General features: G+C 39.9%; 1 protein-coding gene across 2 annotated transcripts in view; it reads left to right on the forward strand.

Annotated features, from left to right (window-relative positions):
* The first annotated feature begins 2151 nt into the window (after positions 1 to 2151).
* Positions 2152 to 15766, forward strand: part of LOC124165552 (aminopeptidase N-like) — a 32347-nt gene continuing 18732 nt past the window's right edge. Inside the window, exons 1-5 of one of the 2 annotated variants that reach the window (XM_046543009.1) lie at positions 2152 to 2398; positions 2553 to 2716; positions 11114 to 11656; positions 12084 to 12242; positions 12810 to 13109. In XM_046543009.1, coding sequence (XP_046398965.1) covers positions 11139 to 11656; positions 12084 to 12242; positions 12810 to 13109 — 977 coding nt within the window. In that variant the 5' untranslated portion in view covers positions 2152 to 2398; positions 2553 to 2716; positions 11114 to 11138. Of the gene's footprint in view, positions 2717 to 11113; positions 11657 to 12083; positions 12243 to 12809; positions 13110 to 15766 lie in introns of both variants that reach the window. The other variant, XM_046543015.1, reaches the window with a different exon arrangement.

Below are 15766 nucleotides of genomic sequence, written 5' to 3' on the forward strand. Positions count from 1 at the left end.
GAGTATATTAGATTGCAAAAATGAAGGAAGCAGTGTCATGAAAATATTTGGGAAGGCGAAACTGCCACAGTTTCTTAACACTAATAAAATAATTTCTAACTATAGTTGATCAAAATATAACACAAAATACACCACACACTATGCATGAATCTGATCTGCAGGATAATTTTATGAACGGCACAATAAAATATAACCAGCTTTAACTTCTACTTCTTAACGTTCTCCTACAGGAGTCATCTTAATATTTTCCTTTTACGTGTATTGGTGTTATTAATACTGATAACTGCTGGAAAACATTTAAGAATAAGAGTACAGAAGTATTCAGTTCTTCATAACATAGTATTTAATTTTATCACAACTATTTCTGCCCTGACGAAAAGAGATTAAGCATCGGTCGTTCCAAATTTTGAATCAAACCGGAAACCGAGATGATTGATATGAAACCGGAAGTCGGAGTGATTGATGATTGATGATCGACTTGTTTAACGAAATGAATCATGAGTCATTTGATTCACCTAGTGATTCAATCTTTTTGATCGAATCGTTCATGATCGACCCATCACTAGTGCTTTTTACTTATTGCCTACGCGCGCGAGTATATTTTTACCTTGTTCTTCGACAAATTTTACCGAAAAAAGAATAGCGTCAAGACGCAACGCGCCAATCGGCGCGATGGACGAGGAATCTCAAGATTCCGAGCCACAAGGACCTTGGTCCGAAGACGAGGACACCCGATCCTCACCGGAATCACCGCCGGCCAGCCCGCCCCAACCCGTCACAACCAACCCTGTTCCGGACTCGGTGAGTCCAAGCATTGCATCCACTCCTTCCATTGCCAGATCCTAATGTAATTCCCACTAAAGATTCAGTTCTCAAAAATTCAAACTCCACAGTTCAAGTAACCTTGCCATTAGAGAAATTGCAAGATCCAAATGCAAGAGCCTTTCTTGGGCTCCCTCTACTGCAACCAATGAATGATGAAGGTAAATAAAAAAAAATATCTTTTCCATTTTTTAAACTTCAAATTTTGAATCAAACCGGAAACCGAGATGATTGATATGAAACCGGAAGTCGGAGTGATCCCATCCAGTGTTAGCCATCACTGAATAAAGTTTTTTTCACTCACCGTCACTATCACTCACTCAAAAAAAGTTGAGGAAACACTGTTTGAAAATTCACAATAACTTACAAAGTTTAACGAATGAGAAGATGGATTAGAACTAATGAAATTGCTATTGCATTGCAGGTAAATTGAATTGATCTTGAAGATGCCCTGTACTTATTACTCAGCCACGACTCGATTTCAGGTCCAAATTTATCGATCCATTCCAAATTTCTGGAAATAGTTTTCCGCGTTGAATCGGCAACTTCAACCAATCTTCGATCTTACTCAGAAATGCATTCATCTACGACAAAAATTAATATGTTAGTACATTTACGTACACGGTCATTCAATTTTAATTTAATGCAAAATCTGAATGCTATCCAAACCAACCGTCTCCGATAACTTTCGAATTTGGCATATTTAGTGACCTTTTTAGTAAACTATGTTAATAATTTCATAAGATCACTATTGCGTGTGATCGTCAATATATTGTGATGCAGAACATGAAATTTTGTTGTTTTATCAGTAAGAATTAGTTACGATAAAATTTTAAATGATATCTGCCGAACGCATGGAAATTAATTCGAGCAATAAAATAAGTTATTTTTAAAAATTAAGGTTATATGTTCTGGGATATTCAAGATCAATGTTAAAAACCATTATCTTTAGTTTGAGAAAAATAAATAATGTCCAGTGTTTTGATGCACTATTACATTTTTCAAAATGTATGGCTAGGATATTATTGAATTTTGGCAGGTAAGAGTTAGGAATACCATCATCACCGGGATGTTTATGGCTTTCTCTCATTGCTGTCCTCGTCATATTCCTGGAATGTATTTGAGTTTCTCCGTCTATTAGGAGCAACAAGTTATAAAGCGGCGCCTATCCTACCTTGACCGAGCTGGCGCCGAGAAGGCGAAGGGGGGGTGGGGGGGGGTCGGATATCTGCTCTGTGCTCCGCGAGGAGTCGAATGGTGCAACTCGTGGTTAAATTTATCCGCTTTGGCCAAAGACGCGAAGTTGAGCATTCCGTCTTATGCACGCATCCTCCTCCGTTGCATTTCTTACCTCTTATTCACGCAGGGCAGGAACTTGGATTCAGTTGCCCACTGTTCGCGGTTGTGGTGGTGTATTGGGCAGAGCGCTAGCCTACTGACCCAAATTTCCCGAATTTATATCCAGGTTGAAGCCTTCGCAGGGTCCCACTCAGAAATGTTGGAAGATGCATATTGAAACCGGATGGCTCCCATTTCCCTAACGTGTGATATAAAGTCGCCCGTGGCTTGGTGCGGGGTGAGCTCTAACCTCAAATTTACAGATCTATCTCCGGATTGAATGACCAAGTGAATGAGTAGCACAAGGGTTCGAACCCTCCCAAATTTTTGTTTTTTTACGGTTTTACAATCAGGATTTTTGTGATTATTTGCACTTAATATTTGTGGCTTAGTCTGGGTTGATCTCTACCCTCACCTTGCAAAATCAACCCAAGTGATGAATCTCTGTGTATGCCACCAAGACAGATGGTTGCATTAGCGTGGAAGGAAGCCTTGTAAGGAGAAGTATCTGGCAGCAACGCATTGGTGGACCTGAGCGTCGACCGTCTGGTACTCTGTAAGTTTTCCGCCTACTTAGCGATGAAAGTTGAGTTAATTTCTCAATGTTTCTTCATACCCCATAAAAACCTTTCCTGTAGTAATTATACATTTTTTTTATTATTATCATAAAATACCTTGGCTAACACAGCATGATTTTCATTCTGCCAGTTTTTGATTGAAATTATTGTGTTACTTGTCCAATATTCTCTACGCCTCATCGTATAGTTTAGTTATGGTCTGAAATTTAATCAACGCCAAAATTAATGCTTGTGGATCACGCATTTTTAAAGCGCTTCATAATTTTCCTGAGTACGTAATCGATATTATTCTTGAGATGAAATAATTGAAGTCTATTTCAATTTCCAGTTTCAAGCTTAAAATGTTGCTTGAAAGAGTACATATTGCCTTTTAAACTTCCGAAATATAACCAAATGTTGGAATGCCATTGAAATAGGTACCAGTAAATACCTATGCTTGGTGTATACTTGATATATCTATGAATGACTATGAAAGTTAAGTGAGGCGAATTAATGAGTATGAATATTAGCGTGGCAGTCGGTAATGCGTTGATGTAACAATTGTTATCTCAGATGATAATGCATCCATAATGCCTTCACTGCTGGACACGATCGGTATTCTTATGGCACATCCGTTATTCTTTTCCAAAACGCAGTATAACCCTAGAGAACGCCAGGTAATATTTGAATTCACACCTTGCCGCCGTTAATCAGGTAATTTACTCCTCGGTTGGAAGAAAATTTTAACCAGATTTTCGATTTTTCAGTCCTATACATATGCCCATCATTTTGAAACGTTAGCCGTTTAAAACTATTTTACTGAATGAATAAGTGGGTAAAGCCCACGAGTTGAATATATCTTAAGTAAACAACTAATAGAATTAAAACGCGTCTGAACGCGCTAAAAATAATCTGATCGGACTCCTTTTCACGTCTTTCACGATACTAGCAGAACGTTTTGCCTATATACATATATTTTATAAGTATGTGGCCGATCGAGGCGAACGAACAAAAATTGTACTACTAAAAACATAGACACACGTAAAAAAAGGGACACTCACAGAAAAAACGTTCAGACGTTTCAGCGGATTGATCCGCTATCTTCAGTGCTGAAGGTGAACTGCTGCAGGCAGGGTAAGTTCCTCCAGTCGCCCTCCTTGGTGAGGTAGTAGGGGTGGAAGAAGGGGAAGGGGTGAGGGGGGAAAGGGAGGGTAGGGTTTGTTTTGGCTTTTAATGGGCGATGTTTAGCCCGGGCGTTTCAAACGCCTTTTCAACCCAGATGTGGGCCATTTCCCTCGTCCTCACCTCGATGATAGTTGCCTTCTCTGGCAAAACTTCAATGAAGGTTAGGGAAAAACATTGGTCGAAGGTACTGTTGTGTGAGGATGTGTGAATGGGGATGGGTTCATGAATGGGGGGAGTTTTGCAGGAGTGCCTGTGGTTATTCATACGGATGGATATGGGTGTGGTACATTCTCCTATGTAGTACGCGGGGCAAAAATTACAAAATAGCCTGTATACAACGTTGAAGGAAGTGCAAGACGGTGTGGAGGAGGATCTATTGATGACAGGTGAAGTGGTGGGGCGTAACAGGGGGCAGCACTTGCACCGGGAGCGGTTGCATGGAGTCAGGGAGGAAGGTGGGGGCAGAGCGTGCCGTAGGAGGGGGCGGGTGGATTTTAAAATATTACCTAAGTTAGGTGCTCTTCTGTAGGCAATGGAGGGGCAGGATGGAAGAAGAGCAGCCGTGATTTTGTTTTTGCTGATGATAGGGTACAGATCTTTTAATATTTTTTTAATTTTTTGAGTGCCCGGGAAGAATGTGGTGGTGAGATTCAGTTTCCTGGTTTGTTCTTTTTTGGTGCGTGGGGTGTACTGTTCGGAGGGAGAGAGTATTTTCTTTTTAAGCAGGGGTTCTATTGTATATATATATATATATGTTTTGATATTGGAGCATATACAATGACATTATTATCTATCCTCGCATACTCTTCGAAATATATAGCTTCAAGAGTTATTCACTTAATTAAGTCTCCGTCATCAACGAATTTTTTTTATTTCCAAATTATTTTTAGCTTTTCAATTTCTCAGACTTTCTTGAAGCATTTTCGACACGCAAACTTATCAATCACGAAATGTTTCAATTTTAAGGTATTATAAAATACATTCTTTCCTATGAGCTACAACCTTGTCGCGGTGGAAAGGCTTGCGAGTGCCTATGACTTCTAAAGCTACACTGGCGGGATGAATCCTAAATTATTCCCAGTTGGGCCTCCCATGCCAGGTAGATGGAAGGGTAGGAGCCAGACGAAAAGTAGTCCACGTGATGGCGTCACTTAAAAAAAACTGTTGAAATGGAAGTGGAAAACCCTACCAAATACCTCTTCCCTGTAAACTTGGAGTACAACCAACTGAGCCTCGGATTCTCATCGAACGGGACTTGCTGAGACTTATCATCATCAGCAGCAGCAACAAAGAAAGAAGAAAAGAAGGCCATGGAGTTGGAGAGGTAGAAGTCGGCTATGAATGTAGGGACGTGGAATGTGAGGACAATGATGAGGGCGGGGAAGTTAGAAAATATCAAAAGGGTAATGGATAAAGGGAGGAAAGATAATTTAATATTATGTTATACAATGGAAGTTAATTCCTAATGTTTCCCTTTTTTTTGCTGCAGAAAATTTTAAAATTCCGGAATTGTTCACAAATTGCATATCTATCATAAACGCAATCTTTCCAAATTCGGCAATAATTTTCAGTCGTAATATTTGCCACGTAAGTCTCATAATTTGCAGAATGAATTTAGTCCTTACTATTTCCAGTAGGTGTGAACTTAATGATGTATTAGCATTTTGCCGGCCTCGGTGGCGGCGGGGTAACGTTCTCGCCTGCCAAACAAGAGGTCGCGGGTTCGAGTCCCACCTGGGTAGGTTTCCCCGGTCCAGGGCATGGTCGTTTGTGTACGTTTACTTGTTACATTGGTTGAACACCCCGGTGTAAAATGGCCAATAAGAGCTGTATCCGGTGGTTTGAGAATAAAATAAAAAATAAAATAAAAATATGTTGATGATGGTAACTACTATAATTAAACATACCATATGCCTATTTCATGTTTTTCATTCATTCGATGATCAATACATCTACAGAAAAAAACTCCATACAGCGAACCCCCATTGCAGCGAAATTATATGAAACCTAACCATTTTTTTCCCGGTCCCGGGCCCTTACGAAGGACAAAGGACACGAAATAGCCTCCCGCAACGAACCTCTCTCATACCTTCCTACAACAAAGTCCGACTTGGGCTTTTTGGGACTATTACGACTTGGGCCCAAAACGTAAAAAGATCCCCTCTAAAACGAATTATTAAGTCATAAACATTTTTCACTAACAGGTATTTTCTATCGATACTCACGCGATAAGCACGGAGAAGAATTGCCACGAAAGTTATGTAAGTAGTACCTTGTCTACAACGATCCGCTCCGAGATTTACAAAGGTTCACATCAGATATGGATGGCAATCGAAACTAAACTTAAGTCAAAACCAGTAAAATTTCAATACTTTCGTTCCCAGGAGCCAAATGTAGAAACAAAACAAAAAAGAAATAAACCTGTGGAGCTAAACACAGGGTCGAAACGAAATTGGAGTCAGAACTACTTCGGGTCGAAACTAAACTGAACATCTGTGACGAAACGAAAAACAGATTATGTTTCGCATCGGAGGGACAACGTGCTTCACGTTCGAACAGTTTAGCTTCGACCCACACACCGAGTATGAAGTATGGTTAAATGAAGTAGATGTTCGGCCTGCCACCATTAGATGCATGGGGCACTCATATTTTGACCACAAACAGGAGAACGGTGAACGCAAACTGGCCATTCGATTTTTAATCTCATTGCTCTAACCTCTCCATATTCTGTTATGAAATGGATCCAAACTATTCGCCTTTCCCCCTCTAATCCAGTTTTGGTATGGAACCTTAGCCATGAGCAGCGGAGTTAAAATAAATTTAATTTCGCTCCCGGGAATAAAGTTTCGTCCCTGGTCGAAACTAGACTCCTCGGTGATTTTAATTTAGCGCGAAACGAAAATAAATCTAAAATTCGTATTTTCGTTTCTTTCCGGGTCAAAACGAAACATTTTCGCTCCGTTACATATGCTATCCTTGGCGAAGGCCTCATCCAACTCCGTTGGTTTCCCCATAAGAAATGTGCAAAGGAAGTCAAAGATCCGCTCCGCGCGGCTCCGTCTCTTGCTCCGCTGTAACCTTTGCGTCGCTCTTAAAAGGGCCGCTGGGCAAACGAACCATTTCCTATGCGGTTCTCAAGTCGAAATGGTTCGTTAGAAAAGAAGCAGCTCTATTTAAATTGAATTTCCATAATATTCCACTGAGCATCCTTTTCGGTTACACGGGACATGTAACTGCGCAGGTAAGAACTTTATTTCTTTCTCAATATGGCTCGGAACTGCACGAATTCACGAACGAAGTACGTGGCAGTGTAAAACAGCCTTTACAGAGGACCAGCTGTCCTTTCTTCAGACCTTAAACCAATACTAGGTATACGCGTAAGTATAAATTAAATTTCAGTATTGAAGTTTATCAACCCTTGCATGTTAAGTTAAAGGTAATGTCAGCGCTTAAAATCGTGGTTGTTCCTCCTTCCCACTCCGCATAAATTTTCACTTGATGATCTTTTCAGATTACCTTTCTGTATTTAGTTACATTTTCACTATGTAATCTTATCAGATTACTTTCTGTAATGGTTTACGTTCGCAGAGGCTAAAATGAATTGAATAGAGCTAAATTTTCCCTTCGAAAAACGTATCACATTCATTCTCCGTGTTGGGTTACTTTCCCGAGTCCCTGGAACGGGAAGAGCACCAGTTTTCCTCTAAAATAATTTAACATTACCCTTTAGTGTCAGATTTTATTTTTGGAGAGGCAGGTGAAAGGTTACTGTAAGAGTTACTCTAGGAGAAGTATTCATAACTTCATAGGTAAGGGTTCAACCAATGTACGTCAGTATTTGTCTACCCTTTCCTCTTCGAAGAAACCGTATAAAGTAATTTCTCCACTCTATCCAAATATTTTATTTTTATTTTTACAGTATTCTACGGATTAAGATAGGTTTCCATTGAGAACTTCAGAAGCATTCTGGAAGCCTCCCCTTCCTTCAATAACTTCCCTCTTCAATTCACAGTAAGGACGGCCCCCTTGTTATAAATCTAAAAACCCTATTCTTATCCTTCCTCTCCTTCGTTTACCTAATATTATACCCTTTAATACTGTTTTTAACATCCCCTCCCCGCTAAGTACTCGCATCTTCCAAATCTTCTGTCTCCTCCGTATCTCATTTAAAAGTTGCCTCTCCTTAACCACCATGTCCAGCATTACGTCTTTTTTCCTCCTCTCTGTCCATTTCACCTTCTCCGTTATTCTCAATACCCACATCTGAAATGTCTCCCAATATCCTCACGTTTCCGCACCATGGAGAGCGAGACTGCAGATCAAACTATTCACCAACCTCTTCTTTAAACTCTTACATAATGACCCTCTCAGAATCTCCTTCCTGTTCATGAACGCCTCCTTCGTTAGTGCACTTCGCTTCATGATGTCCTTACTACTGTATTCGTTTCCCTCAAATTCTGCCTAAATAGTTAAATTGCTCAACCTGCCCAAGCTTCTTCCCACCAACTTTTATCTTGAGTATCACATTTCTCTCTCACGATGTTTTACAAAATTGAATTACCTTGGTCTTCTTGTGATTAATCCTCATCCCATACTTCTCGCACAGGTCGTCTAACTCATCCACTAGAGCCTGTAGTCCCGTCGCTGACTGGCTAATCAACGCCTGACCATCCGCGAACCTTAATGATTTAAATATCATTCCTCCCCCTTTCATTCCATCATTCAAATCATCCCACGCTTCTCTGACAATCTCCTCAGCGTATACGTTAAAAAGCAGAGGCAATAAATGCCAACATTGTCTCACTCCTCTGCCAATGCGTGCCCACTCATGTGTTCCGTCCGCTATCCTCACTTGCGTAGTCTTGGCAATGTACAGATTACGAATCAGTCGGTTATCACTCCAATCTACTCCTATTCCCTTGAGAATATCCATTAACTTTACCCAGTTCACTCTATTCAATGCTTTTTCAAAATCCACATAAGCAGGCATACGCGTCCAAGTCATACTCATTATTCAGGTCCTCATTATTGCTATTGCGTCACGAGTTGAGTTCCCTTTTCTAAAACAAAACTGATCTTCGTTGGCTTCTTTATCCTTCTCCTGTCAACATAGCCAATTGACTTCTCTGACCCTTTGATCATTCCGTTTTAATATTATCCTATCCTTCCTCTACAGTCTGTGCAATTCCAATCTCCTGTATACTATTGTCCACCAGATCCTGATATTCTCTCTCCATAGTCCCCTTCAGCGCTCCAACACTCCGTTTCCTCACCATCCTTATTTTCATAAGTCTTTTGAATCTTACGTTGCATTTCATAACCACTAGGTTGTGGTCTGAATCCGCATCCGCTGCAGGGAGCTGCGCGAGTTTTTCACGTTATTCCTAAACTTACGTCTTACCATAATGTAGTCTATCTGATATTTCACCAAATCCCCTGGAATTTTCCATGTGTACTTTCACCTTTAATGATGATCGAACTTCGTGTTTGTGATTAATTTCTTTCTCCTGCAGGATTGTGCTGCTTTCTCTCCCCTGTCGTTCCGAATTCCTAGTCCAAAATCTCCTATTTCGTGCCCATCCCTCCCTTCCCCGACTGAGGCGTTCCAGTCCTCCACCACTACCAGATTTTTCTTACCCGGGGTGTCTCTAATTATTTCCTCGAGCTGTTCGTACATCTCTTTTACTTCTTCCTCCCTGTGATTACTAGTGGGCATGTAAACTGGAACCACCACGAGGTTGGTGGGTCTCGCCTCAATTCGCTTACCTGGTCTATACCTACCAGACGCTTACCCATCTTCCCGTTTAGTACTAAAGCTACCCCTCCCTGACTTTCCTCCTCACCACTATGCATAACCATATACCCATCTCTCCAATAGTCCGCACAATCCTTCCACCTCACTTCGTATACTTACGTGGCAAATATTCCAACTGAAAATTATTGCCGAATTTTGAAAGACTGCGTTGATGATAGATATAGAAGTTGCCAACTATACCTATATTTTGCAATGGTTTTCTCATGGGCCACAGGCCCACGAAATAAACGAATTTATTATTATATTATTATTATTATTATATTTTAAAATTTGCTCCAACAAAACAAGGGAAAAATTAGGAATTGACCTCCCATGTATAATATAATATTATCTTATCTATCCTACCTTCATTCATTTCCCTTTTGATATTTTCTAACTTCCCCGCCCTCATCATTGTCCTCACATTCCACGTCCCTACATTTGTAACTGACTTTTTCTTCTCCTACTGCATGGTCTTCTTTTCTTCTTTCTTTATTGCTGCTGATGATGGCGATAAGTCTCGCTTGTATTTCGCACGTTGACGACCCCGAGGAGCTTGCCACCTGTTTGCCGTGAACGACACCCGCCCTTTGTGAACGGGTCCTGTTCGATGAGAATCCGAGGCTCATTTGGTTGTACTCCATGTTTACAGAGACGATACAGCTGATAGGGTTTCCCACTTCCATTTTAGCAGTGTTTTTTATGTGACACCTTCACGTGGACTACTTTTCGTCTGACTCCTATCCTTCGACCTATTTGGCATGGGTGGCCCTACCGGGAATAATTTAGGATTCATCCCGCCAGAGTAACTAAAGTAGTCATAGGAACTCGCAAGCCCTTCCAACGCGATAAGAATGTAGCCTAGGGGTGAGGAGACATGCATATAATCATTATAAATATTTTACAGACGCAATGATCTCCAAAATATAGATAGATCAATCAATGAATTCTTTCTTTATTCTTGTCAACTTTCGCACATATTTGTGCGTTTGAAAGCAAGGCCTTCTCACGAAAGAATATTTTTTTATCTTGAGGCCACATGGCTGTGTGGACTGAAATCAATCGGCCATTTAAACTCATTGGGAAAATTATCTACGTGATCAAAGAGTGATGCCCATTGTGGTAGTGGTTTATGCTAGTGATTGAATAATGCGGTCTACGAGTAACCTCTTCATTTTCAACTTCTAATTGCTATGTTCCGGAACAGACTCTGCAATAGCTTTTGCTTAGCATTTACATAATGGCCCTTTTTATAATCTCCTTCCAATTCATCAAACCACTAATTTCTAAAGTTGTTAATGCAATTCACTTCCTCGTTACCTGACAGCTGTGACAATATCTCTCTAATGTGGTATGCAAATGTTGAACTGCTGTGCCCACTCAGCTTTATCTCAAAACAAATAATATTTTTTTGCAGGTAAAAGCAATTACGAGTTCTGAATATGGATAAGATCTTCCTGGCTGTGGCAGTGTACATAGCATGGGGGGCATTAGGGCTGAGTTTAGCGGATAAGATGTTTGAGGACCCTCGAACGGCATTAGAGGGAACCAGCGGATCAGGTGAAGACAGGGGTCCAGATTACTACAGACTCCCGAAAGGGGTCACTCCGTTGACTTATGAGCTGCGAATGATTCCTTTCCTCGATGAAGACAACCAAACGTTCAAAGGAGACGTCACGATCAAGCTGCTGATCAACTCTGCCACGAGGAACATAACGTTGCACTCTTGGGCGTTGAACGTATCTGATATTCGGATTTTTGAATTCGACCCACCAAATGTTGAGATCCCCGTTCAGAACTTCCGCCTGGAGCGAGACAGGGACTTTTTGGTGGTGGAATCACAAATGACTCTTGTAGAGAACAAAATGTACCTTCTTCGTTTGAAATTCGAAGGCGAACTCGATGACAGCAACGTTGGGTTTTTCAAAAGCTCCTACGAAGACAGTATGGGGAGACGGCAGTAAGTAAATGCAAAATTAAAAAATTATCCATACATGAAAAAAATATCTATGCTATTTCACCATTATAAATTAGTACTTAATACCTACTAGATAATTACATCATCTAATATAAATAATTTGTAGAATCAAGAGAGGGTCTTCATTTGACTAGCGCGTAAAGATATGATATGACGTATATATATCATTAATTTCTTTATAGTATGAGGTGTTTTTTTTATTTAATTCCAATTGTACGGGAAAAGAGACTAACTTCGATTCAGTGTACCGTATTTTTTTATATTTGCTGTAACTGGAGATCACCTGCAGTGCTTCAATATTAATGTTTACTGTCACATGGTTTTAAAGGCGAGTCTAATTAATCCTAATTACCCGTTATTTTACCAATAAACCTACTCACTTACTTTAATATCACATTTCTTGTCGCAGATGGCTGGCTGCAACTCAGTTTCAGGGAGCATTTGCCAGAACGGCATTTCCTTGTTTTGATGAACCACACCTTAGAGCCAATTTCTCCATAAGCGTTGCAAGGCCACGCAATATGAATACATTGAGCAACATGAATCTGAAACGGTTACCAGTTGCTGAGTGAGTAATAAAAATAAATTATGTAAGTGAATCTTTTTAACGGAAATTAGACTTAAGAAGTATAATATAAAGTTTCCAGTTAAAACCACTATTCTTAATTCCACATATGGTTTAACATATATCACATTTAAAATCGAATTTACTAATTAAAATTTGTAATAGACTTTTCTGTAAAATATTTGGTCTTTAATGCATTCAAGGTAAAGCTCATATAGGCACATGGTTTTATATGAATTTTTAATTCCGCTGCTGATAGCATTTTTGTATGACCCATTTCTTGCTTTTAGAAATTTTATTCTCTGCCTTTTTTTGTTTCCAAGCATCAATGTTCTTTCTATTTCTTAGTGGTAAATTCTTGTAGTCATTGAAAAGAGGTAAGTTTTATCACATCCAGTTTTTTTCTTTTTCCATGGCTGGAATTATTAAGGTTATTTTGGGACAAAGGTTATTTTATCGTTGACCTAGCGTAATTCCATTATTTTACGAAAAAAATATCAAGAAGCAACAATGACAAAGGATATGATATTTGAAAGAATTTTAATTCTCTGTTGTATTTTATCATTTAAGCCCAAAGCTTCCTGATAATTATATTTGGGATCACTTTGAGGAGACGCCAAAAATGCCCACTTATTTAGTGGCTTTTGTCGTCTCCAACTTCACGTATATGAAGGCAGAAGGCCATGAGTTCCGGGTTTGGACCAGAAGAGAGTATATTAATGATGTCGCATATAGCTTGAGAATTGGCCCAACACTTTTAGAGGTCATGAAGAATATTACTGGGATCGCATATTCTCTACCGAAGATGGATATTGTTGCACTGCCAGGTTTCAGAGGAGCCATGGAGAACTGGGGACTAGTTACTCAGAAGTAAGTGTGCGAGGTTTGCGGAGTTTAAGATTTATGCTGGGAAAATGTCGCATATATTAAAATGGTACCTCATGTAGATCATTTAACCTTATATATGCGAACTTACTTATTAAACCGTGAGTATTAATTAAAACCTGCGTCATGGACAGTTGTGTGTGCTTCACAAATGATTAATTTTTTCCTCAATATTTAAAGTCGTGAGTAGAAAGATTTTTCGAAATATTAACCGAAATGTTAAGTATACACGGCCAGTTTTTATATTTTTTCTCTTCAATCTTGGTTTGAAGTAGCTGCTTTTCCGCGCTAATTCTGGTGGATGATAATCTTTGCATATTTTACGGCCTACCGTATTACAGTGTGGCCTTTATTTCGGCGAAAACGGTAGCATCAGGTAGTTGGGTGGTCATTTACCACCTGTTGACCTTTCAGAAAATGCTCGTATTTGGCTAAACTCGCAATGTCACCCGCATTCGCGCTTAAATTCCATTGTAGCACACCTGACGTGGTTTGTAATATTTCATTTACTTTACATGACCAGGGGTATGATTCTGGTTTTTTCTGGATAAAGCCAACGCGATTTGTCACAAATATGCCAACGGCGAATGAATTTGTATTCTCGTTTTCATTCGCTAGCTATTTCGCCAGAAAAACTTTGCTTCATCCCTCTGGAGACGAAAAAGTTAATCTCGTTCTTTCCGGCGAGCATATAGCAAATGTAAAAATTCGCCATGAGCGAGTTTCGCTAGCGGCGACGGTGAATCCGCTCTAGCGACTAGGCTAAAGAATTGATGATAGAACAACTCTTGATTTGATTACAGCTATATACCATCATTATGTTATATTTTTGATCCCAAATAGTTTAACTGTTATGCAAATGCTTTGAATGCAACCTGTGTGTTGTTTTACTCGTCTTGTCGTTCTACGTAATTCAATAGATGGGATTAAAAGTGGGTTTGCATTTGAATGAGCCGCGAAGCTTTTGTCTGGCAAGCGTATTGTTTTATCGTAGGAGTGCTGTTACTCTGATCATATAAATGTTTGGATTGCCTGAGAATACTGTTGTTTCGGCTCTTATGCTCGTGAGCGCTTCATCGGAAATAATAAGAAAGAGACTGACCGGATTATTCTCATATAATAGCGTACCCTCTCTAATAAATGGAGTAGTGGTGTAGTGGAAAGCGTGGCTTTCTCCCAATCTCAATTATAATCATTTAATCAATTATAAGGTCGATTCATGTCGTAGTAACTTTTTTTTCTCCACCACAAGAAAAAGGTTTGCATACTATGGTTTTCATCTTCAGAAGCAAGTCACTTGAAGTTGTCAAAATATTTTCTATGCCCAGGAAAATTTATCATCAGTTGTTCAGCTCTTATAAATACTCACTTACTGTCACTATTAGGCTTTACATTTATTTCCAACAGAGCTCTATGCAGCATAGAATGTGTAGTACGCAGTTATGCCGACTTTGGTGTTCATCCAATATCAACAAATTATGTTTATAAAGGAATATTTGTATTCTTTGACTATTGTGACGTTACGTCGTAAAATCTGGTTGATTTATCACGTAGGCCCAGACAAGGGAAATACTCCAACCGTCGGTCTCAAGCTGGATCAGGGAAAGACTCCACAAACAAGAAAAACAGCTCACAAGAAAAAGGTAGCCAAAAATAATTTACGAGTTATTACCGTTCGATATCTATTCAAAGTAGAGTATTCAAAAAATCAGAAGTATTACAGAAAACAATGATAGTAATTCATGATTCCAAAGGAAACATTACCAGCTAAAAACCAGCAGAATAATTGCACTAAATTTGGCATGTCTCACTAGACATGTGTCAACGACGACTCCACGAGCACAAGAGAGCTTGCCTATGCAGGATTAGGCAGGATGTGAGGGGAGGGATTCTTCCAGGGAGTGGAGGGGTAGCCAGGCGAATTCAACTACTGCGCCACTGATGCGTCACTGCCCCTGCAGAAACGGCCGCTCCGCAAAACACCATTCCCTGGTTTTGAGACAACAGCATACCAGCCAGAATTTTTCCCTCAACTTCTGGGTTGGAGACATCAGTTGAATCAGAGGGATATTCATTGGAACACATGGAGGGGAAGGAGATACTGGGGTGAGGTGTTGGAGGGAGAGAGAGTTGTGATAGGACAATGGTAAAACTTCTCACTCCAAGTGCAATACTAAAGCCTTAGTACCGATTTCCCCTTGCTTGCCAAGGAGTAAGTATTTCTCCGCAGTAGTCCTATATAAGTCTTGCATTGCAGGTAGTTTGGTTCGGGGTTGTTTCGGGGCTGTTTCAGAGGCTGATTCCAGAGGCTGAGTTTCCAGAGGCAGGATTTTCAGAGACAGGATTTTGCTACAGGCCTTTTGGAACTTTTCGCGCTAAGTTCTGCGGATAAGTTCGGAGGAAGTTCGAGGAAGTTCGAGGAATTTCTGGGGGGGGGAGGGGTACCAGAAATTTTTGGGGGGGGAACACTAAAAAATGCCACACTATTCTTCTCCAAAATCTTATCCTTGCCTTACATAAGTACCTTAGCGTACGAAAAAAGGCTTATCATTTTCTTCCGTAAGTAAACCATAAGAAACAGATGTCTCTCTTATTTAATGCCATTTAGGTTAGGCTAAAATTGAAAATAATTACCCATAAGT

Source organism: Ischnura elegans, chromosome 1, assembly GCF_921293095.1.
Source record: "Ischnura elegans chromosome 1, ioIscEleg1.1, whole genome shotgun sequence".
NCBI lineage: Eukaryota > Metazoa > Arthropoda > Insecta > Odonata > Coenagrionidae > Ischnura > Ischnura elegans.